Genomic DNA, 27136 nt, shown 5'->3' with positions numbered 1-27136 from the left:
GAGTGACCTCTCCAGGCCTTATTCTCTCCAACAGGATAACAGTCAAGATATTCAGCAACCAGTGTGGCCGAGGCACTGGCCAATTAGAATGAAAAAGGGCTTTAGGGCTGGTGGTATCTGCTGAGCTTGGCCTTAATCCCTTAATTACTGGTTGGTAGAGTGGTGGGGAGGATCTGGGGCAAGGGCCAGAGTGTGGGGGTGGGGAGGGGCATCAGAGAGCTCAGAGCATCCCCAGTTCACCTACCAGTAGAGATGTATTTCAATATTTTAACTGCTATGGCTATTCTCCTATTGACTGTTAGAGCTGAATGTCAGCTCTGCTATACAATATGAGGGGCCAGACTAGATTCTCATACTTTACGTGCTTCAGAGTCACTTGGGGAACCTGTTGAGAAGACAGAGGCCCACTGTCCTCCTCAGAATGACTAAATAAGGCTCTCCAGGATCCAGGCCAGGCTCACCACACCCATGAGACCTGAGCAGCCTGCATCAGCTGATTTCTAAGGACCATCCAGCTCTAACTTTCAAGGTGTTTATGATGACTTTGAGAGATGAAGTCCAGCACACAGTCTCTAGGTGGAAATATGCCTAATTCAGGGGCAGGTCCTGTGAATGAGTGAAGCAGGCTGGTGCATATTCATGTAACTGGGATAGCCACGACCCAGCCCCACCTGGATGCTGTTGCACAGGGAATGCTGGCCTGGTGTTGACAGACTTCCTGATTTTTCAGGAGAAGCTGGAAGTCAGTGAGTTATGTGTTGGGTCAGTCCTACATCTCACCAAGTCACAGTTGGGAACGTTACTGTCTATGGAATTGGAGGCTCCTTGGGAGATAGGCATTGGCGATCTGCTTCTGAAAGATCACAGCCTTGAAAACCCCGTGGAGCAGTTGTACTCTGCACACGTGGGGTTGCCATGAGTTGGAATCGACTTGATGGCAACCAACAACAACAACATGGGATTGGTGAAGGGTAGGGGTGTAGCTGGTGTCAATGAGAAGATATGGAGACAAGCTCAGGGTGAGGAGCTTGGTGCTGCTTAAAGAGACCAATTCCTCAAGCATGGCCTTCAGGTTCTGTCCTCAGCTAATGGGAAGGAGATGCTGTTGTTGACCCTCATTTCCTAGTTTTCCTCACATAGGGCATTTGTTTCCTTTACCTCTCAGGTACAACATCCTCTCCCACCCCCCACCTCATTCAAAGTTCACCCTCAGTACCTTTCTTAGTACTGAGGTGCCAAGGTCTGACTGTAAGGCAGAGGGGCACTCTTCCAAAGGACTACCCAATTTTTATCTGAAGGGATGGAACTCTCACAGGATGGGATTTTAGGCTTCAAACTTGAGGTGCTAGTACTCTAGGCAGGATCCTTAGTATGTTCCACAAAGGATGGACTACTTAATCCAAGTGTAAGAGAACCTGGCTTGATTGATGATTTAAACCCAACCGCCCAGTTTCATCCCTAGCTTGGAACACTCTTTTCTCCCACTCCTTTATCTATCTGACTCTTACTTGATTGACCTTTAGGACTCAGCTGAGACTATGTTCTGACCTCCAACACTAGGCTGTTTGGTTCTATTTAGTACCCATAGCCCTGGGCATGCCCTTGTTTTAGAATCGCTCACCTAGAGTTTTAATGGAGTGTTTCCTTAAAAACATTCATGTCTAGCCTTTGTGAGGTGTTCCCTATGTGTCAGGTACTGTTTAATTAGGCTGCTTTATAAGATCATCTGAATTAGTCCTCACACTAGCCCAATGAGGCTGACACTATTAGCATTTCTATTTAAGAAAATGAGGCTCAGAGAGGCTAAGTAACTTGCCCAACATTACATGGCTGAAACGTGGTCAGGGGTGATTTGACCTGTCAGTGTGAAGCCAGAGCCTGCATCTGTAACCATCACACTGTGGCTGCCTCCCAGCAATCTGAAGTCAGCATCCTGAAGTCAAGGATGTTTTCTTGGTTCATCCAGCACAGTCTAAGATAGGCTTTGAAGTCAGTTAGATTGAGTCTAAACCCTTGCTCTGCCTCTATCTGTGGTTAATCTTTAAGCCTCAGTTTTCTCATCTCTATAATGGGGACAGTTACACGTGCCTTATAAAATTGAGAATTAAATGAGACTATGTGCCTATTGACCTCGTTGCAGTGCCTAGCACATAGCACAAGGTCAATACATGTTGGCTGAAGGTAACAGTTTAAGGTGCCAGTAGGTCAACTTTTACTTGATAACAGCACCCTGTCACTCTCAAATGCTCGCAAGACTCCGTAGAGATGGATTTGGTTTGGGAGGGAATGAGTTCGATGATGGGCATGGGAAGAGGCTGGGTGGGGTAGGGTGGAGAGCCGTTGGCCTTATTTACATTTCTAAGAGAAGTTACCCTATAGAGACAGTGGACAAGGGGAAGAAGATGCCTTTTAACTTGGAAGGCATGAACTGTGTCTCTATTACATCCAAACAACTTGCTTATCAGCCCCAAGAGTTAAAAATTAACTGGATCCATTGCTATTGTGACACAGATTAAATACTTGGTTGGCTGGTATTGTCATACATCTGCTATTCTGGGTATGGAAAGGTTGCTAAACCCATCAAGAGTTCTTTTTTGGAAAAAGATGAAGCATAGGTACTCATATTTTGACAAATCACACAATGCCTTCTTGTCCTTGTGATTTTATCCCATTTTCCCATATGGATTTTCCTATTCAGCTCAGTGAGGCATGAAGATGGGCATGCTGATTTTGTGGACCAGACATGGGTCAATATCACACAACAGCACTAAAACAACATGCTACCCTATTGGCTCTACCAGCTCCAAAGTTCTGATGCATGTGCAGTATTCTTTGGCAGGATTGGCTGTGGTTTTGTTTTATTAAGGCCTGGAAAAATCTGTGGACAATTCAGTTTGCCAAGTGTGTGGGTGAGTATGTAAAAGATATATGTCGTTAATCCCAGGATCTTCAAGAACTGTCCAGGGGGAAAGGTCTAATTAGATCTGCCTTTTTTTTTTTTTTTAGGGCAACCAGCCTCAGCAGCAAAAGGCATTTATGCATTAAAGCGCCCACAATGATGGGCATGTAATAAATGTTAAATGGCAACAATTAAGTTTAATGAGAATTAATGGGTTGTCTTGCAACATTGCCCCAGGATGCCTCCTCAGCCTTGATTACAAGGCTCTGTCTGGCTGGCCCTGCCCACTTCAGCCCCATCTTAGCGGGGTCACCTAGTTTGGCCCCCTTCTCCATTGCAGGCTCCGTCCTTCTTTCCCCATGAATCAAGAATGCCAAGACTACCTCCCATCCTGCTTTTACCATCTTTTCTGATAGTTCTTTTTTAAATCCTCTTTCTCTCTCACTGTTATTCCTCTTTCTCCCTCTCCTTCATGTTTTCTTTACCTCCCCCCTTGTCTTTCTCCTTCCCCCTTCTTCCTCCCCAACATTCTTCATCCAGTCTCTTTCACATCAGCTTTCCTCTGGAAGTGCCCTCACCCCCACCTTGGGCTGCCATATTCTCACCGACCTTATTGCCTTATCCTGCAACTTGGTGAAACAGCTAGTTTGCCCCAAATGAGAAGAAACCAGAGAAAGAAAAGAATGGGGCAATACAAACAATATATGTCTAAACCCAAATCCCACAGAAGGTTGTTTTCAAGCATGGTGTGTTTTCTTGGGGAAGTCAGACTATAGAGCCAGGATGAATTAATTGTCCATAACACCATTCAGGGCCCTATCTGCAGCTGGGTGCTTTCGGATTATCCATTGTGTAGGATTTTGTGGGGGAAAACCAATTAAGAAGTGTAAAGTATGATAATGTTTTGATATTCGGTAGTCAGCTTTTTCTCTGACCTTGTTTGGTACAAACTCAAGAAGCTGACTTCCCTTTGGTTTTAGAGGGTTCTTAGGATGTTCAAAGTATCTACCTCACCCTCCCGACTCCCATAATATTCTCCCTTTGTAGCTCGCATTATGACCAGGAAAAAAAAATATGGCGGCTACTAGCACCGGCATATAGGCCCAAAAGATGACAGAAGCTGTTCTAATGCTTGCGGAGAATATGGTGATGAGGTCGAAGAAGTAATGTCAACATTCCCACTATTGTGACACCCATGGGTGAAGCCCCTTTTTAGAACACCATAGAAATTCTACATAGAATACAAGGAATGAGAGGCCACACATCCCATACTGGGAAACAGGTGGGCAGAACACTCTCCCATTCCTTGATCTGAGTAGTGGGCCTTGCTCCATGGAATCATTATGTCTGGAAGGCCACCCAGTCTATCCTCTATTCCTCCCAGATAGGCCTGGAATCTCTGCTCCCACCTTTCCTTTCCTGGAGGTGAGCAAGAACGGGCAGAACAAGGACCCAGGCTCAAGTCCCCAAAGAAGAGCAGGACACCCGCAGTGGAAGCAGACTGTATTTAAATGCAATTCACCTCTTTAGGGTCTAGGAATAGCCACCCGGAGATTCATTTGCTGGGAAACACCGTCTGCGTGGCTGAGGCAGTGGGCACCGGCACCGGGGACATAGCCTTGCCAAAAGTTGGCTTTCTCCGGAGGTCTGTCTGCTGTCCAGAATGGCAGCCGCTTCGGTGGGCGAATAGGATGGTCATCTCCGGGCCCAAGGGAGCTGCTTCAGGCTGGGACCCCTTAGGGGTGGCTGGCTGTTCAGGCTTTCCATAGGTGTAATGTTTGGCAGGAGGAGGGCTGTAATTCTGAAATCTCACGGTTTTGACTTGCTGCAAGAGAAGGGAGACCAAAGGGACATGGTGAGGTGGGAGATGTGTACTATTTCCCTCCAAGACTTGGTTCATGCTGTCGCACTACTCTTGCCCTGACTTAAAATACATTTATGTGCTCATCCAGCCAATAGTTAAGTGCCTACTAAGAGTGGCTCCTATGCATCGTACCCTCTGTTAGGTGCTATGAATCCAAGAGTAAACAAAACAGTTCTGACAAACACACAATTTTAATAAGTGCTCTAATGGGGGGTGTATAAGATGCTAAGTGTAAGGAGTAGCCAACTTAAGCTGGACTGCAGGGTAGTCAGAGAAAGTTTCTCAGAGGCAGAGCTATTTAAATTGAGAGGATTATTAAATTGAAAGAGGATTACAAATTATCTAGGATACGTGGGGTAGGCAACCACCTGTGAAAAAGACCTGAGGCAAGAGGATATGATCCCTTCCAGAAATGGTATTACCTCCTCTCTCTCCTCCATGCCTACCATGAAGGCCTATCTCAAGGCCCACATCTTCCTTGAGGCCTCCTCTAATGACTTCATTTAGAACTTTCCACAATGGCCTTATAAGTCCTCAAAGCAGACTTTGCAAACTGGACACCTGCTGGCTGAATTTAGCCCGGAGAGTGTTTGAGAGTTTGATTTAGTTGTCGACTCATAAAAATTGAGAGATTCCGTATAAAAATCAGGATTTCATAAGTCTCTTTTAAAAATCAAAGCTCTGGCAACACTGGGCTATGCCCCATTATGCAACAATGGGCTGAATCTGAGGAGCGTTGTCCCTTTACATGAGATGCATGGTCTCCAGTTTGTCTCAAGCCCCACCTCTCCCTCTTCTACTTCCCCTAGCCTGCTGTATATTTGCCTGGTACCTGCAGGTATTTCCTTTGGTTCATAGGGTTTAATAAAGTGTTTTGTCGTACTGCTTAGGAATTATTTTTTCTCCCCATTAAATTTGATCCTAGTGTCCCCCACTGAAAATCGAAGTTTCTTCACAATTAAAAAATATTTTTTTATTGCGGCGAAATACATGTAACAAAAGAGTTCTCAAATGACCCTCACCACATCTAGGAGAGGTCTGGGCACTTACTAAGCGCTTACAGTTTGAGGGCTATATCTAATAGCATAGGGGAATGGACAACTGAGGCTTGGAAAACTGAATTGTTTGAATACTATAATTCCGAATAAGAACTCCCACCTTTTATATCACTCAAAACTTTTTTTTTTTTCTCCAAATGCCTTTCCCTACAAGCTTACAGCTTAGCATTAAGAGCGTGAATTTTGTCATCAGATCTGAATTCTACCCCACTCACATATGTCAGCCATGTGGCCTTGGGTAATGCACTTTAACACTCTAAGCCTCCATTTCCTCATTGGAATATGAGGATAAGAGGATAAGAATAATAATATCTGCTTCAGAGGGTTGCTGTCAGGAGGAAATGAGATGGGACATGTGATGTGCTTAGCATGGTGCCTGCCAGGTCATTAGTATTCAGTAAATACCTGCCAAATAAGAGGAAACCACATTCTCTGGCCATTTGTGGGGGAACAGGTGATGGTGGTGGTGGTAATGGTGATACTGGTGGTGGAGGTGATAATGGTGGTGGTGACGGTGGTGGTGGTGGTGATGGTGGTGTTGGTGGAGGTGATGGTGGTGGTAATGGTGATGGTGGCGGTGGTGATAGTGGTGATGATGGTGATAATGGTGGTGGCGATGGTGGCGGTGATGATGGTGGTGATAGTGATGGTGATAATGGTGGTGGCGATGGTGATAGTGATAATGGTGGTGGCGAGGGTGGTGGTGGTGATAGTGGTGGTGATGGTGGTGGTCATAGTGATGGTGGTCAGAGTGGTGATGGTGGTGGTGATAGTGATGGTGATGGTGGTTGTGGTGATAGTGGTGATGGTGGTAGTGGTGATAGTCAATAAGCTAAAAGATGACGACTAGCATCACCTAATTTGTTAATGTCACTTCTTCCTTTCTACCATTTCTCTTGCTTCAAGCATATTATTGAGAACATAAGCGTTTTACAAAAACTCATGTCTTCTAGTGAGAAACGTCCTGGACTAGAAGAAGTTAATGGATCTGATCTCTGCCACAAGCTCGATACCAGTTGTTGGAGTCACCATAACTCAGAGTGTTACAGCCTTGATAAGTCACTTAAATTCCCGTGTCTCGGTTGTTTTTTTTTTTAATATAATGAATAATTATGTGTCAAGCCCCATATAAGCACTTTACACAGCTTCTCGTTTAACCTCCATCGCGACCACTCCGATCCTATAAGGTAGTTACTATCCTTTTCCCTGTTTTTGAAAAAAAGATGTTCAGAAAGGTGAGGCGTCTTGGCCAAAGTCACCCGGCAAGCAAGCAGCAGAGCTGGACTTCACACTAATGTGCCAAAGTCACATTCTTCCCAAACCACCTCTGGGACTTAAAGAGAATTATGTATAAATATATTTTATTTATAAACAAAAACAAAATCAGTAACACGTTTAGAGAGGGTGTGAGTGGTGTAAGGATGGGAAGTAAGACAGGACTGTGCATTAGGATTCTCACGAGGCTGTCATTTTGGTTCTTTGCCAAAAACACCAACTCCCAGGTGCCGGAACACCACGCAGGGAATTCCATAAATACAAAGTCAAGGGTTGAAAAATCAGCTCTCTGAATGTTGTCCCACTCCTACCTTTTCAGTGCCATTTCTGGAGTTTTCTGGTTTCACCAGGATCGATGGTGGGGCAGATGCAGGTGGTTTTAGAGGAGGCTCACTCTTGATGGGGTTTTCCTTGCCTTCCATGATGAGGGAGCTGGCCGCCGAGTGGATCCTGGTGTCGTTGCCTCTGCTGACGCATGTGAGGGCAGGCTCCCCAGTGGGTGCAGGCTTGGGTCCCATCTCCACCGCCACCGAGGAGGGCGAGGAGGGGACCCCCTGTGGCTGGTAGAACTGGAACTGCTGCGGCTGCACGACCATGGTAGGGCTGCGTCTGAGGGAGCCCACCACAAGGGTGGGGATCCCTGACTGAACAGGTCTCTGCAGCGATCCATCTGGGGAAATTATGTGACGAGATATCAGTAACAGGCCGGCTGACAGCAGGTTGGTCGGGGCTGGGTAAGCAGTGTGTCCTGATATCCTGGAATAGTTAAGTGCTTTCCCAATATGGCCACACTCACATTCTCTCGGGGTCTTTCAGAGGTGACCTTATTCTTTTCTTAGTGCTGTTTGACGATGTTGGCAGCAAGTAACTGGCTAGCTGAATGTTGGGGGTGTGGTGGGTGTCAGAAGGTAAACAGAAGGTAAATGACTTCCATTTGCCTCCCCTCTCTCCCTCTCACACACATGCTTTCTACTCTTGCCCTCTAGACCTTTGAAGATGGAGAGTGAAAAAAGAGACACAAGGAGACAGCTTCTCAGTGTGAAGAGAATACAAACGCATGCAAACCAACGAAGACACAAGAGACAGAGGACAGAAGGAGAGGAGAAATCGAGAAACACAACAGAAAGACAACTGAGAAGTACGATGGGCAGAGAGAGAAGGGGAGATAGGAGGACTAGGACCAGCTACTTGCTGATGAAAATTCTGACAGAAGCTTTCTTTAGTCCTATGGTGGTGGAATTGCTTTTTGTGTGTGTGTGTGCGGGGGGGAGGTTTGTAGTGGGGGGAGGTAAGCGGAATTAAGAGAGCGTGTGTGCTAAGCAAATGGGATACCAGACAGAAGTAAATTTGGAAAGGCTATTCCAGACCTCAGGCTGTGTGTGGATGAGCTTTGCAAAGTCTCCTAACACAGGACCTCGAATCAGACTAACTCCCAGGGAACCCTGGGCAAGGAGGTCACATCACCACCCTACGCCTCGGCTCTCTCATTTGTAAACTGGAGATAGTAACCGTGTCTGTACCTTGCAGGGCTGTTGTGAGGATTACATTGTATGATGTGTGCAAAGTGTTAGGAGAGTGGCTGGAACATAATAAAGCCCTGTGTTTGTTAGCTACCATTATTTTGGGTAAAGGATTGCCTTTGAGCCAATTCAGACACATGGCGACTCCATGTGTGTCAGAACAGAACTGAGCTCCATAGGGTTTTCAGTGGCTGATTTTTTGGGAGCAGATCACCAGGGCTTTCTTTCGAGGCACATCTGGGTGAACTTGAACCTCCAACCTTTTGGTTAAAAGCTGAGTGCATTAAATGTTTGGGTGAAGGGCAGCAACTCCTAAAAATGCAAGGTCCAGGAGTTTGCCCTTTCCCTGAGCTTCTTTTTTTTAACTGAGATGATCCTCTTCCAGTAAAAGGAAGCTGTTTCTTCCCCTCAAATTCTCTGGAAAACAGGAGACGTTCATACCCTTAGGCATATGTCTTATAGGTGACCTGGGGAGTCAGGAGTTCCCTGTACTCTGGGAGGTGTGGGGGGACCCTCCTGAGAAGCATTGTGGGCCTTTTCTCCATCAGGGTCTCCCAGCATTAGAGAAGTATAGGTGATGTCCCACTCAGAGACGTTTGCCCCTAGTGATACTCCATGAATGCGTGTTTGAATCACAGTCACTTGTGTCCAGCACAGAGGGCCCGAGCCAAGGCCACGTTCCACATTGTGACTCTTTATCAAGCCGGATGTGGACCTGAAGAGCAGAACACTTACTAACGCAGTCGGTGTTCTCAGCTGCTGCGGGCAAGTCAGTCACCATATACACAAGTCTGACCTTTCAGTTTAGACATTTATTGTTCCACTGACAGCCCTGTGAGGTACGCACGGTCAATTCTTCTGTCACTTCTATTCGCTCTGGGAAGACTGATAGCTCGACCAGTCTCACCTTGGGAAAACGGAGAAAGAGAAAGAGAAAACCTCCAGAACCTGAAAAAGTCAAAGCAGCACTGGGCACACGTGTCCATAGGCCCCGACAGATGTGTAAAAAATTGGTTTTATGCTGTATCTATTTATCTTGTTTTCTCGGTTTTTTTGATCATAGCCATCCTAGTGAGGGTAAAGTGTTATCTTGTCCCTTCTCAATTTCCGAGAGGTTTAATGCTTTCTTATTGCATGCACACACAATGTAAGTGGACAAAAGCTCTTAGTCAGTCAAGATTTACGCAAAGGTTGAGAAGCAGACTATTAAAGGAAGTGTGCACAGTTGCCAACAAGATGCAATTCTCTGCATTCATAAGTGGTCTAGACAGAACATGAACATTTCAACACTGAGTTCACGCTTTCAATGGGCCAAAAACGATCTGCTTAGTTGTAGCAGCAATGATAATGGCACAATAAAAATCAAGAGTCTCTGGGTGGCTTAAACGGTTAAGCACTTAACTGCTAGCCGAAAGGTTGGCGGTTCAAATTCACCCAGAGGTGCCTTGGAACACAGGCCTGGTGATCTGCTTCTGAAAGGTCACAACCTGGAAAGCCCTATGGAGCAGTTCTACTCTGTACACATACGGTTGCCACGAGTTGGAATTGACTTGAGGGCAACTAACAATGACAGCAACAGTTATAAAAATATCTAATATTTCTTGAGAGCTTATTATGTGCCGACACTATGCCATCAGCTTGACATGGATTGATTTTATTAAACACATATGTACCCTGATGAGGTAGGTACTACTTTTATCTGCATTTTACAAATGAGAAAATTGAAGACTGAAGAGGTTAGTAACTTACCCAAGTCTGTTGTGGTGGGATTAGTTTTTTTGTTGAGGGGAGAGAGGTTGGAGCGGGGTGATAGGAGGATGGGGTGGGGGGGGGCATGGTTGAGTGGAATTAAGAGGCAGAAGTAGTAAGACTGGTGGCCAAAATGGTCATCAGATGAAAGCACTGGGAAAGCACTGATATTTGTTTTATTTTTCTTGGGAAATTTTCCTGTGTGGCATATTGTCCCATATGTTCTTTTGCATTGCCTGTTGTATGGCATTGTCATGTTTAACTACTTTTTTTTTAAGATGGCAAAAAAAGATCGCAGAGCCTACTTTAAATTAGGGGACACGGAATAAACCGTATTTACTTTTTTTAGCTCCTTTTCTTCTAGAAAAGTCTAAGGATATAGAACTTTGATGTTTTGTAGAACAATGGGTGTCAAACACTTTTTGTAACCCTCAAGAATGATATCATATGTAGACTCTCCATATGCTAAGAGAAAAAAGCATGGGTCTTAAAATGGACCTATATGTATCGATATGTGCACCATGTGGGTGCTATGTATGAACAGTGCAGAGAGGATCAGAAGGTACATACATATGGAAGAGAACTTGGGGTAGGGCTTCAGGATATGAGGGAGACTTGCTTTTGCACAGTTTGTACGATATAATTTTTTTTACTTAAATAACCAAGAGGGACTCAGGGGCTCTGAACATTGCCTCCTTAACCCTCCTTTCCCCTCTCTTCCCCATTTCCCTTGTGGCACCCCCTGAGGGGTTCCCTGGAAACACAGTTTGAAAAGCACTGATCCAGCAAGTGCTTTGGTTGTTTTGTCTTGATAAGAACCAGCATCCACCTTGGCTATGTCCTAATTCCGTGCTGGCCCTCAGGGCTGCTATCACCCCAGTCAATGGATGTGCATGTATAAAGTGACCAACGGCAGCAACCTTGAGTCGGCCTGGCTTCATTCAGTAAAACAACTCAGCATTTGGGAATTGTAAAGCACCCTTGCAGAGGCACCTTCTAAAGCCAAGATCCTTGTTTGTGAGAAAAGCACTCTGTCCTCCCAAGGGTTAGGACCCCCCATCACTTAACTCTAGGCACGTACCTCTCTGCCACCACTTACTCTTTCTCATGCTGCTCCGCCCTTTCCGAAGAGAGCCCTGTGCTACAGTCCCTGGGCTGGCTGTGCTGCTCCTCACGGGGTTGACTATGGCTGTGGGCACAAAGACGGATTTGAAGGGACGGCTTTGCCGGGGATCACCTTCTGAAATGCTGCCTTGGGAGGACACAGACGAGGTGGATAACGTCCATGTGGCATAGAGACCAGGGCTCCGGGACTCTGGAAAACTAGATGTCTTTCTGGTTGTTGGAATTTTTTTAAAGAGAAGAAATAGAGGAAGAAAATATTTAGTCAAAAGTCCTATTTGAAGAAACGATTAGCTCCCAACCCTACAGCAAATGTAGCCACTCCTCACCCTCCTTGACCACACAGGGTTAACTAATGAGGCCCAAGTCCCTACACCTTGGTAACTGTACAGGTGCATTAAGGGAAGGGAGGGTGTGCCATTTTGCCTGATCCTGGTAGAACTAGAAGACTTGAATTTTGTAATCTTTCACTCCAGCTCTCACCACTCCTCACCCCACATCCCTTCAGCTTTTGAGTTTGGAGCATGACATTTTGTGTGTGCTCTCCTTGCTTTGTGGTGGCTATTTCTTGCTCATTAAGTGTCTTCCACTATACTTTAAACTCATTGAAGGCAGAGATTTTATATGATTTGTTTTACATCCTTCGTGTTCTGCACATTTATGTTCTGTGCTCAGCGCTGATGCCAGTTATTTCAGCTAACACGTACTGAGCACTTACTGTGTGCCAGGCATTGGTCAAGTGTTTTGTCTGCATTATCTTACTGGTTCTTCGCAATAGCCTTTCTGAAGTAGGTACTATTAGCATTACTAGTTTATAAATTAAACAAAACAAAAACAACGAAAAATCCAGAGACTTTTTATAGTTATTTGTTCAAGCAACTGCTGGACCTGGGATTTGAACCTAGGTCTAGGCTGGCCCTCTGCAGCACCCATGCTGTTAACACTGAGCAACACCATCTCCTGACAGCTAGTCAGAGCATTTTTCTACAGACCCTGTAACCTGCTTGAAAGAAACACATCAAAGCACCTGGTGGACCCTAAGCACACCTCCAGTAAGACCCTAATTCTTTAGCCTTTGGCTGTGATTTTCAAGGAAGTATTAAAGTTTTATATAACAACAGTCCCTTGTCCACTGTTTCTAGTCATGGAACAACTCCCTGCACTCCATGGGGGTTGGATGTTATCTGACATGCCTTTCCTGCCCTTTCACCAGTCCCAATCCCAACATCCCATCTTCTGTCCAACAGACTATCCATCACCTTGTCACCTTCCTGATTACACAGCCTCTGTTAATTCCCTGGGAATCACTAGCTCAACCAAGGCCCCAGTTCAGAGATGCCCTCGTGGCTTCCTTCCTTCCACTGTCTCCAAGCTTTGCTTTAGATAATTCCCCCTTATTTCTCCTTTCTTTCCTTCTTTTGTTAAAAAAAATAATATGTAGTTTAATAAGAAACCAGCCTTGTATGAATATAAGTAAGGCATCATTTAACTGTGGTCAATGCTGCCCGAGAAGTGTGTGCAGACAAATGCCCTAGGTACAGATGCTTGAGGCAGCGGGACCTATACCCACAGCTGGCAACCTGCCTTTGGTCAGTGAAGAGGGGTGGTGGCGGTGGCGGGGGGTGGGGGTTGTCCACCAGGAAGATGTAGGACCATGTTTGAGAGATGAGAGCTGGGCGGTGGAGAGAAATCCCAGGAACTGGCTTCCAGGGCAGAGCGTAGCACTTGGCTGCCTTTTGAACAAAGGCCTCAAGGTGTTAGATGATGCCAAATGGATTATAAACAGGAAAGACAGGTTCCAAAACTGTTTTCAGTGGCAGCAGCAGCAGTAAGGAGTGAATACAGTTAATTAGGCCCACAACAGCCTTATTCCATCAGTCCCTTCTTCGAATGATTGCCTACAGACTGAGATGCCACCTCATTTTTCCAAGCCCAGCACTGGGCCAAATTCCAGGAAATCCTAAATCCCAATTCTCAGATCCAACACTGAGTCCCTCTAAGTCCTTTAGTACCAAGCTCAGTCCTTACCTAGCATTTTCTTCTAACTTCAAAGTACTCTGCTAATAGGTATTATTGAATCCCTGTGACACTCCAGAACAGCAGACATCAGCCTTGTTTTTCCAGATTAAAAAAAAAAACAAAAAACTAAAAGACATTCTGGGCTCAAGTGGGAAGAGTAGATATTGCTGCTAATTTGCTCCATTGTGCCTGCTTTGAGCGTACAGATCCCTGTGTCTTCTTCTCTATCTGTGATACGAATGTTAAGAACTTGCATGATATTCAGAAGAGGCTTTACAAACAGCAACTCTACTGTGCTCTCCCCTGGCAGCAGCCTCCTGGCAAGGAAAAAATTTGGGCCTTGACAATTTTGATATAGTTCTGTTCAGAGAGTTAAAGGCAAATGAGTGTGGCCCCTTTGTCTCTTTTGTCCATCCATCAGGCCCTAAGTGGGCGTATGTGTCAGTAAAGATTCTTGGTTGCATGAAAGAGAAACTATTCTGACTAGCTGGGCAGAAAGGAATTCATTGGGAGGACGGGAGGTGGAGGAAAGAGCTTGGAAATGGCTCCAAGGAGGCTCTAGAGAGCTCGGCAATAGAAACCTCCTGTCAGAAAGAGTCCAATCAGATGCTGCTGCTTGTGCTCTTACAACAAATGGCCTTTGACTTTGCCCACATCCTTTCCATCCAGATTGGCTTAGCTTATTTCTTGGCTGTGGTGAGGGGTTGAGGAGGAGGAGGAAGAGGACTTGGCTTCTTTAGCCTCTGAAAAGAGAGGAAACTTCTGCCTCCTACCAAGACTACAGATGATGGAGGACCTCTAAGAGGACATTGGTGCTATTAGGAAGGGGGATCAGATGCTGGACGAACACGTGACAATGTTGTGTACAACATGAGTCAACAGATGTCTTCAGAATATAGGGAAAGGTGTCCTGGTGGCAGAGACTTAGTTGTGGTCAGCAACAGTGAGCTGTTTGGTGTCACCATCTAGGGTGGGGGGCTGGAGCACTGAATAGTACAGCAGACTTTGCCTCTCGATAACTAAAAGGCACATTCTCTGAATCTTAACTCAAATCTAAACTTTGGCAATTTAGTCATCTCTGGTCTATAGTCACCCCCAAACTCTGGCTAGCTCAGTTCATTAGGGGCTGATGATAATAAGAGCAAAGGTTCAGATGCCTTGGCTGTTTTATAGCAGACAAGGGTGGTGGGTGGCAGTACAGACCCAACATTGCAAATGGATAACCAAAACTTGGGGAATAAAACAAAGACAACAACAACAACAAAAAGCAACTCATACACAGACTCAAACAGCAAAAAGAGGCCTCACACATTTAGTCCAACCCGCTCAATTCTAAGCACGTAACCTGCTAATGGTGGTAGAAACTCAGCTGACAAAGGACAGCATTATTCAGCCCTGAGAAGTGGGAGAAACTAAACTTCCCACAGTGGAAAGGATGGTTGAGAACAAGGGTGAGATGCACCCAGCTAGACAAATTGGATATATGCTGCCCACGTCCAAGATTAGAGGGATGGAACTTCCTTTGCATAAGACAAACCATCAAAAAAAGTAAACAAACGCTGGAAAACCATTGATTCCCTGTCACCTAATAACTCTCAGAAGCATATACTCTGAAAGGACTTGTTTTATTGGGAATGCTGGCTCCCTATAAGCAAAAACACCCCTTACCATTAGTAGTACCTCAATATAGACATATGTTCAGATTTCTATCAGCTGGGAAACGTGTGGACTCAGTGGCAATCTCTGATGTTGAAACTCATCCATTGTCTGACGTGCAGCCCTCTCTGATAAAGGGTTGCCGCTTCAGCTCAACCCTGGCCCAAGAACACAATAGATTCACCCAGCAGGAAAGTCAAGGGAGAAAGGGGTGCACTGGAATGGAATACTACATGCATTCTAGTTAGGGTGATCACATGTCCTGGTTTTCCTAGGACAGTCTCAGTTTACACCTGCCCTCCTGGTGCATTAAGAGTGGCCCCATTTTATCTCTAAAATCTTCTAGTTTGGATGATAAACTACATAATCGCTCTTATTCTAATGGTTCTTTGATGGTATAACCAAGATTTTGGGCTGAAGCCTGATGCATTAGCAAATGCCATAGTATTAGGCATAGACTTTAGGGAATTCATGTTAGATCCCATGGAAGAAAACTGTTCATGAACTAGGGTAGGTGTCCTCCTTGCTACTCATTGTCATTTTTAAACCATTTCCTCCCCCCTGCAATACTGCCCAGCTTTGATTCTTATACCACCAGACACTACTGCCCACCATCTCAGCTTGTTACAGTCAACACCTACCCTCTAGGTCTGTTCCCTCATTCCTTGAAGATTTTAGCTTCTGGCTTGCTGTCACTCCCTTCAGTAGAACTGATCCTGCTATGATGATCTCATCGCATCTGAGAGCTTTACATACTATCGCAAGCCCAGACCTCTCTCCTAAATGCCAGTCTCAACTGCTTACCATCATCTTTACTTGGGTTACTAATAGGCATTTCAGACTGCACCTGCCCCAGACAAGAATTTTCATTTCTTCTCACCTCAAAACTTGCTCCTCTTGCTTTTCATTATCTCCATTTCAGTAAAAGGTAACTCCATCTTCTAGCAACTTGGGACAAAAACTTGGACTCACCTTGATTCCTCTAGTCTTTCACATCTGGTATTTGATCTGTCAGAAAATCCTGTTGGCTCTATCTTTGGAGTCTATCCAGAATCTAACCACTTCTCCCTACTTCCATGGCTCCTGCATCCTGGCTCAAACCATCATCACCTATCCCCTGGATTATTACAGTAGCCTCTTGACTTGTCTGCTTCTAGCCCTTGCCTCTCTACAGTTTATTCTCAACCCAGCAGTAAGAGAGATTCTGGTTAAAACATAAAGTAGATCATGTATAGAGTCACTATGAGTCAGAATCGACTCGACGGCACTGGGTCTGGTTCTGGTCTGGTCACTCTTCTGATCAAAATCCTACAATAGAGTTAAATCCAAATTCCTCATTATGATCTAAAAAATTCTATATGCAATGGACCTCCCCCCAATACCATTCTGACCTCATCTTCTACTAACTTTTCTCTCACTTGCTCTGCTCCAGTCCTGCTGGCCTTCATGTCAGGCAAATTCTACCTCAGGGTCTTTGCACCTGCTGTTCCTTTGATACAGAATAGTCTTCTCCCAGATATCCACATGGCTCACCTCCTCATTTTCATTTTGCCATCTTCTCAAGTTATCCCTGAACAACCCACCTGCAGTTTTGACTACTCCCACACATACTATCCCTTTTCTGTGTTATTTTCTCATTAGTCTTTATCATTAACATATCATGTATTATAATATTATATCATGTTTACTGTCTCTCTCTCCCACCAGAATTCCGTGGGCAAGGATTTTGTGTATTTTGTTCACTGGTGTTTCTCCAGTGCCCAGAAAGGTGCCTGGTACATAGTTAGTGCTCAGTAAATATTTGTTGAGCAAGTGAATTAAAGCATTATTTATAGCCAGCCTTAGTCTTTGGAGATTTTGCAACTTTGTAACAAATTCCAAGAACCTTCCATTGAAAGGAGTAACTCCATTCTTCTACCTCAACTTTCTTCCATGTGAAGAAATCTCTTTTTAAATCCCTGGATCTACACAGACTTTGCCTACACTCTTCCTTGAAAGAGAGTCCACTATCTCACCAGCCAGTCTGGTTGAGAAAATCTACGAGTTAGAAAACGCAGCCTTTTATTGAACCAAAACCTTTTCTTCTAAGTTCTACCCACTGGTCCATGTTCTGCCCCCTCCTAGAACAAACCTACGTCCAGACCTACACAGTCTATTATTATCCCTCTGACCCATATCTTCTTTAGGCTAAATAACCCTAGTTTCTTCATTGGTTCCCCCCATGAGGTAGTTTACTGTTTCCTCACCATCCTGGCCGCCCTCCTCCGGATACAGTGCCCTGCCTAAATGAAGGTCCCCAAACTGGACATGTGATTGCAGCTCTGACCCTGACAGGCTACAATGTGACTGTCACTTTCCTTGGAGTTGTGACTCTCTGGTATGTCATAAAGACACCATTTATGTGGGGTGATGGACCCAATGCCTTGTGACAGGCCTGACTGGGCTGATGGGGTGGAGGTAGGAGAAATCATGGATGGTTTTGAGAGTCTGTGTGCATTTCTGGTCATGATGTGAAGTGACTAGACATACTGTGGGCCAGTGAAATTGATTAAAAAAAAAAATTTTTTTTTTTTTTAAATTGATAGGTACTCTCAAAATGGAAAAGGTTGGGAAAACTGTTAGGGAAGAGGACTTGCAGGGTCATTGGCATTTGATCTAGGGTGTGGATGGACTAGTAGTGGTCTGAGTCCATGGAAAATACCTAGTGGGCTAGCGTACTGGGACATTTCCCAAGGTTCTCTCATTTTCCCATTACGCCACTAGGTGGCATGTTGGGGTGGAGGATGTCAAGTGGGATTTCTGGGGTTTGTGCTACAGAAAACCTGAAATCTAGGTCTTGAGCAAGTTGCTTAACTCTGAAAATCAGTTTCCTCATCAATAAAATAATATCTACCTTACAGGATTTTAGGGCACAGCCAAAAAGTTAAAAGATGTGAAAGTGCTTGTAAAACTTTTGTTTTATTTAAGTAAGGTGTTAGGAGGGTACAAGGGCAAAACCTGTCTCTTGGCCCACACTCTCAAAAAGTCTTGAGTCCTTCATCAGTTCAACCCACAGATGGTCCCTGGCCTAGGATGACCCAACTTCCTGATGCTGAAATTGGAGGGACGCACCTGAAAATGGGGATGACATAGTTGTTTGGGAAGATGCCAACTCGCCCAGTGACCAAGGAGACGCCTCTGAGCCAGCCGTCCTGGTACTTCCCCAGGACCCTGATGCCTTCTCCCTTCTGTAGGTCCAGCTCATCGGGCCCATGGGCTGAGTAGGAGTGCAGGGCTACAAACCTGGGGTGACAGAGGGAGTCTGGTAAGGGAAGATGGCAAGCCTGCCTGGTAGGGCATAGACCCAGGGAATGGGGAAGGGAGACGGAAGCCCAGACCCAGTGGTTACCAATAAAAACATTAAAAAAATTGATTCCTCAATAATTAAGGCATACAAAATTGGCACAACCTGGGGGACAGAGCAGTGGGGGGCTCACATCCAGGCCCTCTTCATCGTCCCCTCCTTCTCCACAGGGTGCCACACAGTCGAAAATAACTAGGGAAACAGTCTTAGAACAGAGAAAGAGGTTGGCTACCAAGAGTTAGTGGCAGAGCCAGGCAAGATATCAGGAAGCCCTTCTCGACTCTAAGAACTGTGACACTGGACTGTTTTATCAAAGGCGCTAGTGGAGTGTCCTTATGGACAAGACTTTCTTTTTCTTTCCTAAAATGCTATATTTTTCCCTGATTATTAAAGCAAGATCCACCTATGAATCAATATTTTGAATCTAAAAGAAGACAAAATTGCTCAATATCCAACCTCTCAGCGATGTTTCAGTGTATAACCTTCCAGTCTTTTTCTACTTCTGTCAAATAAGGAGATAGGATGACGTCGTATGCTAATTTGCATTTTTCACCATTATTTCCTTCAGAGATTGTAAAGGAAAGGGAGCTGTTGCCTCTCTGGATGGCATGGTTTGGGAGCCATGATGCTCGGTGGCACAGAGATGGCAAAGTTGACACACTGTGCCAGAACCAGGAGCAGAGGGTGGAGCTTTCTACTCACATGTTAGCTGAGAGGTGTTGCTGAGAGCTGGGCAGACTGACGATGGCTGTGGAATGTCCTGGGGAGGCAGGTGCAGGGTGGTAAGTGCTGACCTGTACAGACATACAGACAGAAAAGAGAGGCAAACAGAACCAGTGAGCTTCACAAGCCAGGCCCACAGCACACGGAATTGCTGCAGAACAGCCAGATGAGGCTGGAAACCAAGGGCCTTGCCCAGCGCCACCCATCATGTGTTTTCTCTGCAGTTTGCGGCTGTGGGCAGAGGCGGGGAGGGAGGGTGTGGCTTATGGGCTGCCGTTTACAGTCCCATTTACAGTCCATAGGAAACCGGCATCTCCTAGCTCCACTTCAGTCCCCACCCACCTCCCCCTGCGCTCACCTTCCTTAATGAACACCTACTGTTGGAAAGTGATGCAGCTAATAAGTTTTGAGAGCTTAGCATCTGCCAGGCAGTTTTAAGTGCTTAAGGAACCCTGGTGGCAGTGTGATTAAAGAGCTCGGCTGCCAACCAAAGGGTAGGCGGTTCGAACCCATCAGCTGCTCCATGGGTGAAAGATGCAGCAGTCTGCTTCCATAAAGATTTACAGCCTTGGAAACCCTATGGGGCAGTTCTACTCTGTCCTAGAGGGTCGCAATGAGTCAGAATCAACTGGAAGGCAGTGGGTTTGGTTTAAATGCTTTACAAATATTAAATAATTTAATCCTTACAACGACTTGTGAGAGATATTATCATTATGCCCATTTTCAGATAAGAAACAAACATAGAGAAAAAAAACATCACCCAACTAGTACAAAACAAGAAAAGTTTAGAACCAGGCAGTCTGGTTTTACTCTTACTGACTACTGCTACTATTGCTACACATGCACACACAGACACATGTGCACATGGCAGTTTGTCCAGCAACTTATAGAAGATGAATCCGAATCCCTTTCACATTTCTCAACTAGAAGAACAACCATGATAACAGCTGTTGGAAGCTGGCTACTTTCTCACCTGCTCTCTTGGGACCTTGCCTGTTACTTAGCATATTACCTTGCTTAATTCCTTCTTGGCACATATCACAGGCTGTGATTATTGTTTTCTTATTGACCATCTCCCCCTACTACACTAAGGTTCATGAGGGCAGGAAGCATGTCAGTCTTTTTGATTGTATTTCATGTGTGCTCAATATATACTTGTAGACTAAAGAAGGAATGAATGAATGAAAAGGTCTTCCTACCCTATACAACAAGGACTAATGAAGCTGCAACCACTTTCATACCATCCTGCATGAATACATTTAGCCTGTTCTCAGTTATCTACTCCTAGGTGATGGTAACTATGTATCTGTAACTATATACGGCTATGCTTTTGGGGTACAACTATTGTTTGTATATGTGTGTTTATGCAGATGTGAATGCATTACTGAGTGCATCTGTCTCTGGTTCTGTGTGCAGATGTGAACGTTAGTTCAAAAACCATGACAATTATTGTGTACAATTGTGATGGTATTGGTGTATTGTAGATTAACTGCATTCACACACAGGGGTCTGTAGATTGATATGCATGTATGCTGTGTGTGACTGTATGTATGTGTGGTTGTATATGTGACTGCATATGTCTATATGGGATTCCATGTGCATGTATGTAAACTCTAGAGGTGTGTGCAGGCATGTATGCCTATGTATTTTTGCGTGTGTCTGTGTCAATGATTGTGTAAATGTATATATTGTATATTTATGTGTGATATTTTGGATCAGAAAAGAATTCTAGTCATATAATCATAACTGTTGGCGAGGATATACAGAAATCAAAGTCCTCAAATGTTGCTGGTGGGAATGTAAAATGGTGTAACCCCTTTGCAAAATAATCTGGCAGTTCCTGAAATGATTAAACATAGAATTACCATATGACCCAGCAATTCCACTCCTAGGTATATACCCCCTCAAAATGAGAATATATGTCCACAAAAAACTTGTACGTCAGCATTATTCATAAAAACCAAAAGGCAGAAACAACCTGAATGCCCATTAATTGATGAATGGATAAATAAAATGTGGTACACCCATACAATGGAATATTTTTCAGCCATAAAAAGGAATCAAGTACTGACACATGCTACAACATGGATGAACCCTGAAAACATTATGCTAAGGGAAAAGGCCAGTCACAGAAAACCACAAATTATATGACTGCATTTAAATGATCTATAGAGATAGAAAGATTAGTGGTTTTCAGGGAGGGGCTGGGAGAATAAAGGATTAAGGGAGTGACAGCTAAAGGGTACAGTGTTTCATTTTGAAATGATGCAATGTTCTAAAGTGGACTGTGGTGATGGTTACACATATCTGTTATTATACTAAAAACCATTGAACTGGACACTTTAAATGGGTAAATTGTATAGTATGTGAATTAAATCTCAATAAAGCTGTTAAAACAAAGAAAATAATTCTAAGATTACCCATCTGGGGTACTCTCATACTGCATACAAGCATTCTGAGCTTTGCAATCCAGTATTGTCACACTGGTTCCCTCAAACAGAGATGAAAAGGAACTGGCTTTGGGCTAGGCTGCTTCTTCCCTATGCCTGGGCAAGGTAAATTCCTGCTGGGCTTGGGAGATGTGCCAAGGGAGAGCCTTATTATGTGGACAGCTAATCTTATGTTTGTAGAGATGGCTGGACTACTGATTAAGCAGGATAATTTTCACTTAATACCCATTACTTTCAAATGTTATGTTTGAATAAAAATCCATAAACACCATTAATCAGTTAGGGAGGAGGAAAATGCCAGAATGCAAAACCATCCCTCCATCCAGACCAGGCTTTGTCTTTCTGCTTCTCTGGGCCTTCATCTGGGTAAGAGGCTTTTCCCCTTGTGGAACACTGAATCTGGCCAGGAGTGAAATCCATGATGGAGTTATTTCAATATGGAATGTGAAAGGAGGCAAGATTCTCAGGTTTTGAGGTATCCTGGAGGAGAGTAGGGAGAACATGAGTAGAGAAGGAGGAGGAAGGAGGCAAAGGGGAAGGAGGGAGAGAGGAGGAGATACTGGAACTTAGAGAGTGGACGCAGACAGTCAGAAACTGGGGCTGAGACAGAATGGGAGAAAGACAGGGATCCAGAGGGAGGAAGGAAGAAGAAAAGAGGGAGATAAAAATGATTAAAACCTATTAATAAAAGAAGACAACCCAGTAAAAAATCGGCAAAAGACACCACAAAAGTGGCCAATAAGATATGAAAAGATGCTCAATACTGACAATTACTGGGGAAATGCATATTAAGACCACTACACAGATTTTAGAATGGCTAAAATTACAAAGACTGAACATGCCAAGTGTTGGTGAGGATGTAGAACAACTAGAACTCTCATACACTGGTGATGGTAATGTAAAATGGTACCGCCGTGTTGGAAAACAAGTCAACCAGTAGTCATAAAGTTAATATACACTTACCACACTACTCAGCCATCTTACTCCCTAGTATTTACCTTGAAGAAATGCAAACATATGTCCATACAAGGATTTGTACCTGAATGTTAATGGCACCTTTGTCATTTTAACCCCAAACTTGAAACTACCCAAATGACAACTAGTGAATGAATGAACAAATTGTGGTATAACCACACAGAGGAATACTCCTCAGCAATACATATAGCAACACGGATGAGTCTCGAAAGTATCATCCTAAGTAAAAGAAGGACACAAAAGACTAAATACTATATGATACCATTTATACGCATTCTAAAAAAAGACAAAATTACAGTGACAGAAAATAGATTAGGAGTTGCCAGGGACTAGGCATGGAGGGAGGGGATTGATTGCAAAAATGTACAAGAAAAGTTTTTTTGGGTGATGGAAACATTATATATCTCAGTTTCAGTGGTGATCACATGCCTGTATACATTTGCTGAAAGTCACTGAACTGTAGTACACTTAAAATGGCTGAATACATTACTTAGTAGGCAAGAAAGAGCCAAGTCTCCTCAGGTTGACTCAGCTCAAGTTCTGGAACTGGTCAGGGAATAAGATGGAGATAGCGCAACTTAGTAGTGGGCAGCTAACAAATGACCCTCATGGCATGGCCCACCTGAAGCAGAGAGAAACTATGGCCAAAACTGATCAGACAGAGGCTCAGTAAATAGGGTTGTTGTTGTCAGGTGCCATTGAGTCGGTTTTGACTCATAGCCACCCTATGTACAACAGAACGAAACACCGCCCAGTCCTCTGCCATTCTCATGATCGTTGTTATGCTTGAGCCCATCATTGCAGCCACTGTGTCAATCCATCTTGTTGAGGGTCTTCCTCTTTTTTTTAGCAAGCATGATGTCCTTCTCCAGGGACTGATTCCTCCTGATAACATGTCCAAAGTATGTGAGACATAGTCTTGCCATCCTTGCTTCTGAGGAGCATTCTGGCTGTACTAATAAATAGGATGAAGGACAAAAAATAGATTGGAGCAAGAGGAAAAGAGAAAGATAAATAAAGGAAGGGAAGAGAGAAACTGGCAGAGAAGGAGGAGGAGGGACAGAATAAGACAGAGACAGGAAAGCCCTACCTGGTAGGTAAAGACAACTAGATAGATGGCCAACTTCTGAAGAAGCTGGGATTGACCCCTGGGGTCTGTTGTGACCACTGGTGCCTGTTCTCCAAAGGGTTTGTGAGGCCAGATGCCAAGTCCTCCAGCAACTGGTGCTTCCTGGCATAGGGTTCGGAGATCTAAGCAGGGTCAGGGAGTGAGTGTGTGTTGGGCGGTAGGGTGGGAGTGGAGTTTGGATGAGGGTGGACATTTCTACTGAAATCTTAAAAAAATTTTTTTTCCTCCTTTTTGAAGGAAATGACTCATGTGAAAGAAGTCTTTATCAGTAACAGAAGAATCCATACCTGTGTGGCCTCTGTGTGTTCCCACGTCTTCAGGCCTTAAATGAGGGAGGAAGAGAGTATGGAGCCTGGCACAGAGTTGTAGCAAAGTTCTGCTGGCCCTTGCCACTTTCACCATCGGCCACCCAGGCGTAGCGATGGCAGGGCCCTCTCAGGAGTCTGAGAAGCCGTCTACATTAGCCTTAGTCCTGTGGGCCCCCCACCTCCCAGGACTTGGGATCTTGGGCAAGTGAACTAATTCTGCAGATCCTTATCTGTAAAATGGGGGCAATAAAGGTATTTCCCACATAGAGGGATTTAATAAAATAAGGCATGTAAAATATTTCGCATAGGGCCTGGCACATTGTAAGGGCTCAATTTTCATCTGCAAAGAGATTAACTGCCGTCTAGGGTTTTTAGGGTGGGATGGGGTGGGTGGAGCGCCTCCTTTTATGCAACAACCCTGCAGGGTTCTGGACTGAGCGCAGGACCCAAGGATATGGTAGGGGATGGGGACAAGTCCCTGCAGCAATCCTACTCTTCTCTTTTAAAGGGATACTTCCCCAGCTTTCTAAAACATACATTTGCTGTGCCTCTCCCCCACCCACACCATCAAAAAAAAAAACCAAAACCAAACCTGTTGCCGTTGAGTGGATCAGACTCAGTGACGCGGTAGGCAGGTTAGAACTGCCCCATAGGATTTCCAAGGAGTGGCTGGTGGATTCAAATTGCCGACCTTTTGGTTAGCAGCCTGATTGCTTAACTACTGTGCCACCAACCATGCTGGCAATAGCTAATTCCTCCAGGGTTCTTGCTGTTTAGGACCTTGGTGGGTGTGAAGTGACTGTCTTCCCCAGGAGAGTGTGAGCGATTCCAGAGCATCCTGACATTCCTAGGGGCTAACAGGGGCCTGAAACCTACTGACTGTTCACTCGGAGTCAGGAGAAGGTCTGCATTTTACGCACAGAAAATTAGGTTTTGTTTGGTAGTTTCTATATCAGTTAGCATGCTCAGCTATTAGAGGTTCGAGTCCACCCAGAGGCACCTGGGAAGAAAGGCCTGGGAATCTACTTCCAAAAAGTAAGTCTTTGAAAACCCTATGGGACCTAACAGTCAACAACTACTTTAAAACAAAGATGAGAATGTAAAGGGGCAGGGAAACTAGATTAACAGAAACAGAAGAACAGAAAGGAAATAATGAGAATGTTCATGCATTGTGAAGAATGCAACCAATGTCACTGAGCAATTTGAGTAGAAATTGTTGAATAGGAACCTAAACTGCTGTGTAAACCTTCACCAAAAACACAATAAAGTATTATTAAAAAACAAAATAGAAAAAGAAAACCCTATGGAGCACAGTTCTACTCTGGCGCCATGAGTTAGAATCGACTCAATGGCAACTGGTGTTGTTGTTTTGTATCTACTGCTGTAAACCATCTGGAATTGATCATCTGACTTTATAAAGCTAAAAACTCATTCCTCTCTCTAGATTAAAAGAGGCCTTAAGAAATATTAAGTAATTGCAATATGTGGGCCTTATTTGGGCCCTGCAGTGGCGGGGGGAACCTGTAAAAAAAATTATGACATTTACCAGATAATCGGACATTTAAACACTGACTGGATATTTGATAACATTAAAGAATTGCTTAAAAAAAAAAAAAAAAACTATTGTGACAACGGTATTTTTTTTTTTTAATAACTTTTATTAAGCTTCAAGTGAACGTTTACAAATCCAATCAGTCTGTCACATATAAGTTTACATACATCTCACTCCCTACTCCCACTTGCTCTCCCCGTCTTGAGTCAGCCCTTTCAGTCTCTCCTTTCTTGACAATTTTGCCGGCTTCCCTCTCTCTCTGTCCTCCCATCCCCCCTCCAGACAAGAGTTGCCAACACAATCTCAAGTGTCCACCTGATATAATTAGCTCACTCTTCATCAGCGTCTCTCTCCCACCCACTGACCAGTCCCTTTCATTTCTGATGAGTTGTCTTCGGGGATGGTTCCTGTCCTGTGTCAACAGAAGGTCTGGAGAGCATGGCCGCCGGGATTCCTCCAGTCTCAGTCAGACCATTAAGTTTGGTCTTTTTATGAGAATTTGGGGTCTGCATCCCACTGATCTCCTGCTCCCTCAGGGGTCCTCTGCTGTGCTCCCTGTCAGGGCAGTCATCGATTGTGGCTGGGCACCACCTAGTTCTTCTGGTCTCAGGATGATGTAGGTCTCTGGTTCATGTGGCCCTTTCTGTCTCTTGGGCTCTTAGTTGCCGTGTGGGCTTGGTGTTCTTCATTTTCCTTTGCTCCAGGTGGGTTGAGACCAATTGCTGCATCTTAGATGGCCGCTTGTTAGCATTTAAGACCCCAGACGCCACATTTCAAAGTGGGATGCAGAATGATTTCATAATAGAATTATTTTGCCAATTGACTTAGAAGTCCCCACAAACCATGTTCCCCAGACCCCCGCGCTTGCTGCTCCGCTGAGCTTTGAAGCATTCATTTTATCCCGGAAACTTCTTTGCTTTTGGTCCAGTCCAATTGAGCTGACCTTCCATGTATTGAGTGTTGTCTTTCCCTTCACCTAAAGCAGTTCTTATCTACTATTAATCAATAAAAAACCCTCTCCCTCCCTCCCTCGTAACCACAAAAGTATGTGTTCTTCTCAGGTTTACTATTTCTCAAGATCTTTAATAGTGGTCTTATACAATATTTGTCCTTTTGCCTCTGACTAATTTCGCTCAGCATAATGCCTTCCAGGTTCCAGCATGTTATGAAATGTTTCAGAGATTCGTCACTGTTCTTTATCGATGCGTAGTATTCCATTGTGTGAATATACCACAATTTATTTACCCATTCATCCGTTGATGGACACCTTGGTTGCTTCCAACTTTTTGCTATTGTAAACAGAGCTGCAATAAACATGGGTGTGCATATATCTGTTTGTATGAAGGCTCTTGTATCTCTAGGGTATATTCCTAGGAGTGGGATTTCTGGGTTGTATGGTAGTTCTATTTCTAACTGTTTAAGATAACGCCAGATAGATTTCCAAAGTGGTTGTACCATTTTACATTCCCACCAGCAGTGTATGAGAGTTCCAAT

At 44.4% G+C, this 27136-nt stretch overlaps 1 protein-coding gene across 1 annotated transcript; it reads right to left on the bottom strand.

The window, feature by feature from the left end:
- Window positions 1-4396: 4396 nt before the first annotated feature.
- On the bottom strand, window positions 4397-19289 carry SH3RF2 (SH3 domain containing ring finger 2). The gene is made up of 5 exons (XM_064277805.1): window positions 19208-19289; window positions 18274-18444; window positions 11465-11700; window positions 7408-7766; window positions 4397-4724 (listed from the first exon to the last, which is right to left on the bottom strand). Coding segments are annotated over exons 1-5 (1038 nt in total). The 5' UTR covers window positions 19210-19289; the 3' UTR covers window positions 4397-4454.
- Window positions 19290-27136: the final 7847 nt, after the last annotated feature.

This window comes from Loxodonta africana, chromosome 2 (genome assembly GCF_030014295.1).
Source record: "Loxodonta africana isolate mLoxAfr1 chromosome 2, mLoxAfr1.hap2, whole genome shotgun sequence".
Taxonomy (NCBI): Eukaryota; Metazoa; Chordata; class Mammalia; order Proboscidea; family Elephantidae; genus Loxodonta; species Loxodonta africana.
This window is presented reverse-complemented; position numbering and strand designations above follow the sequence as displayed.

Coding starts and splice junctions, on each gene's coding strand:
- SH3RF2 (XM_064277805.1), bottom strand. Junction 11,701..18,273: donor TATGTCATCCCCATTTTCAG/GTGCGTCCCTCC, acceptor TCCAACAACCAG/AAAGACATCTAGTTTTCCAG. Junction 4,725..7,407: donor CCAGAAATGGCACTGAAAAG/GTAGGAGTGGGA, acceptor CTTCTCTTGCAG/CAAGTCAAAACCGTGAGATT.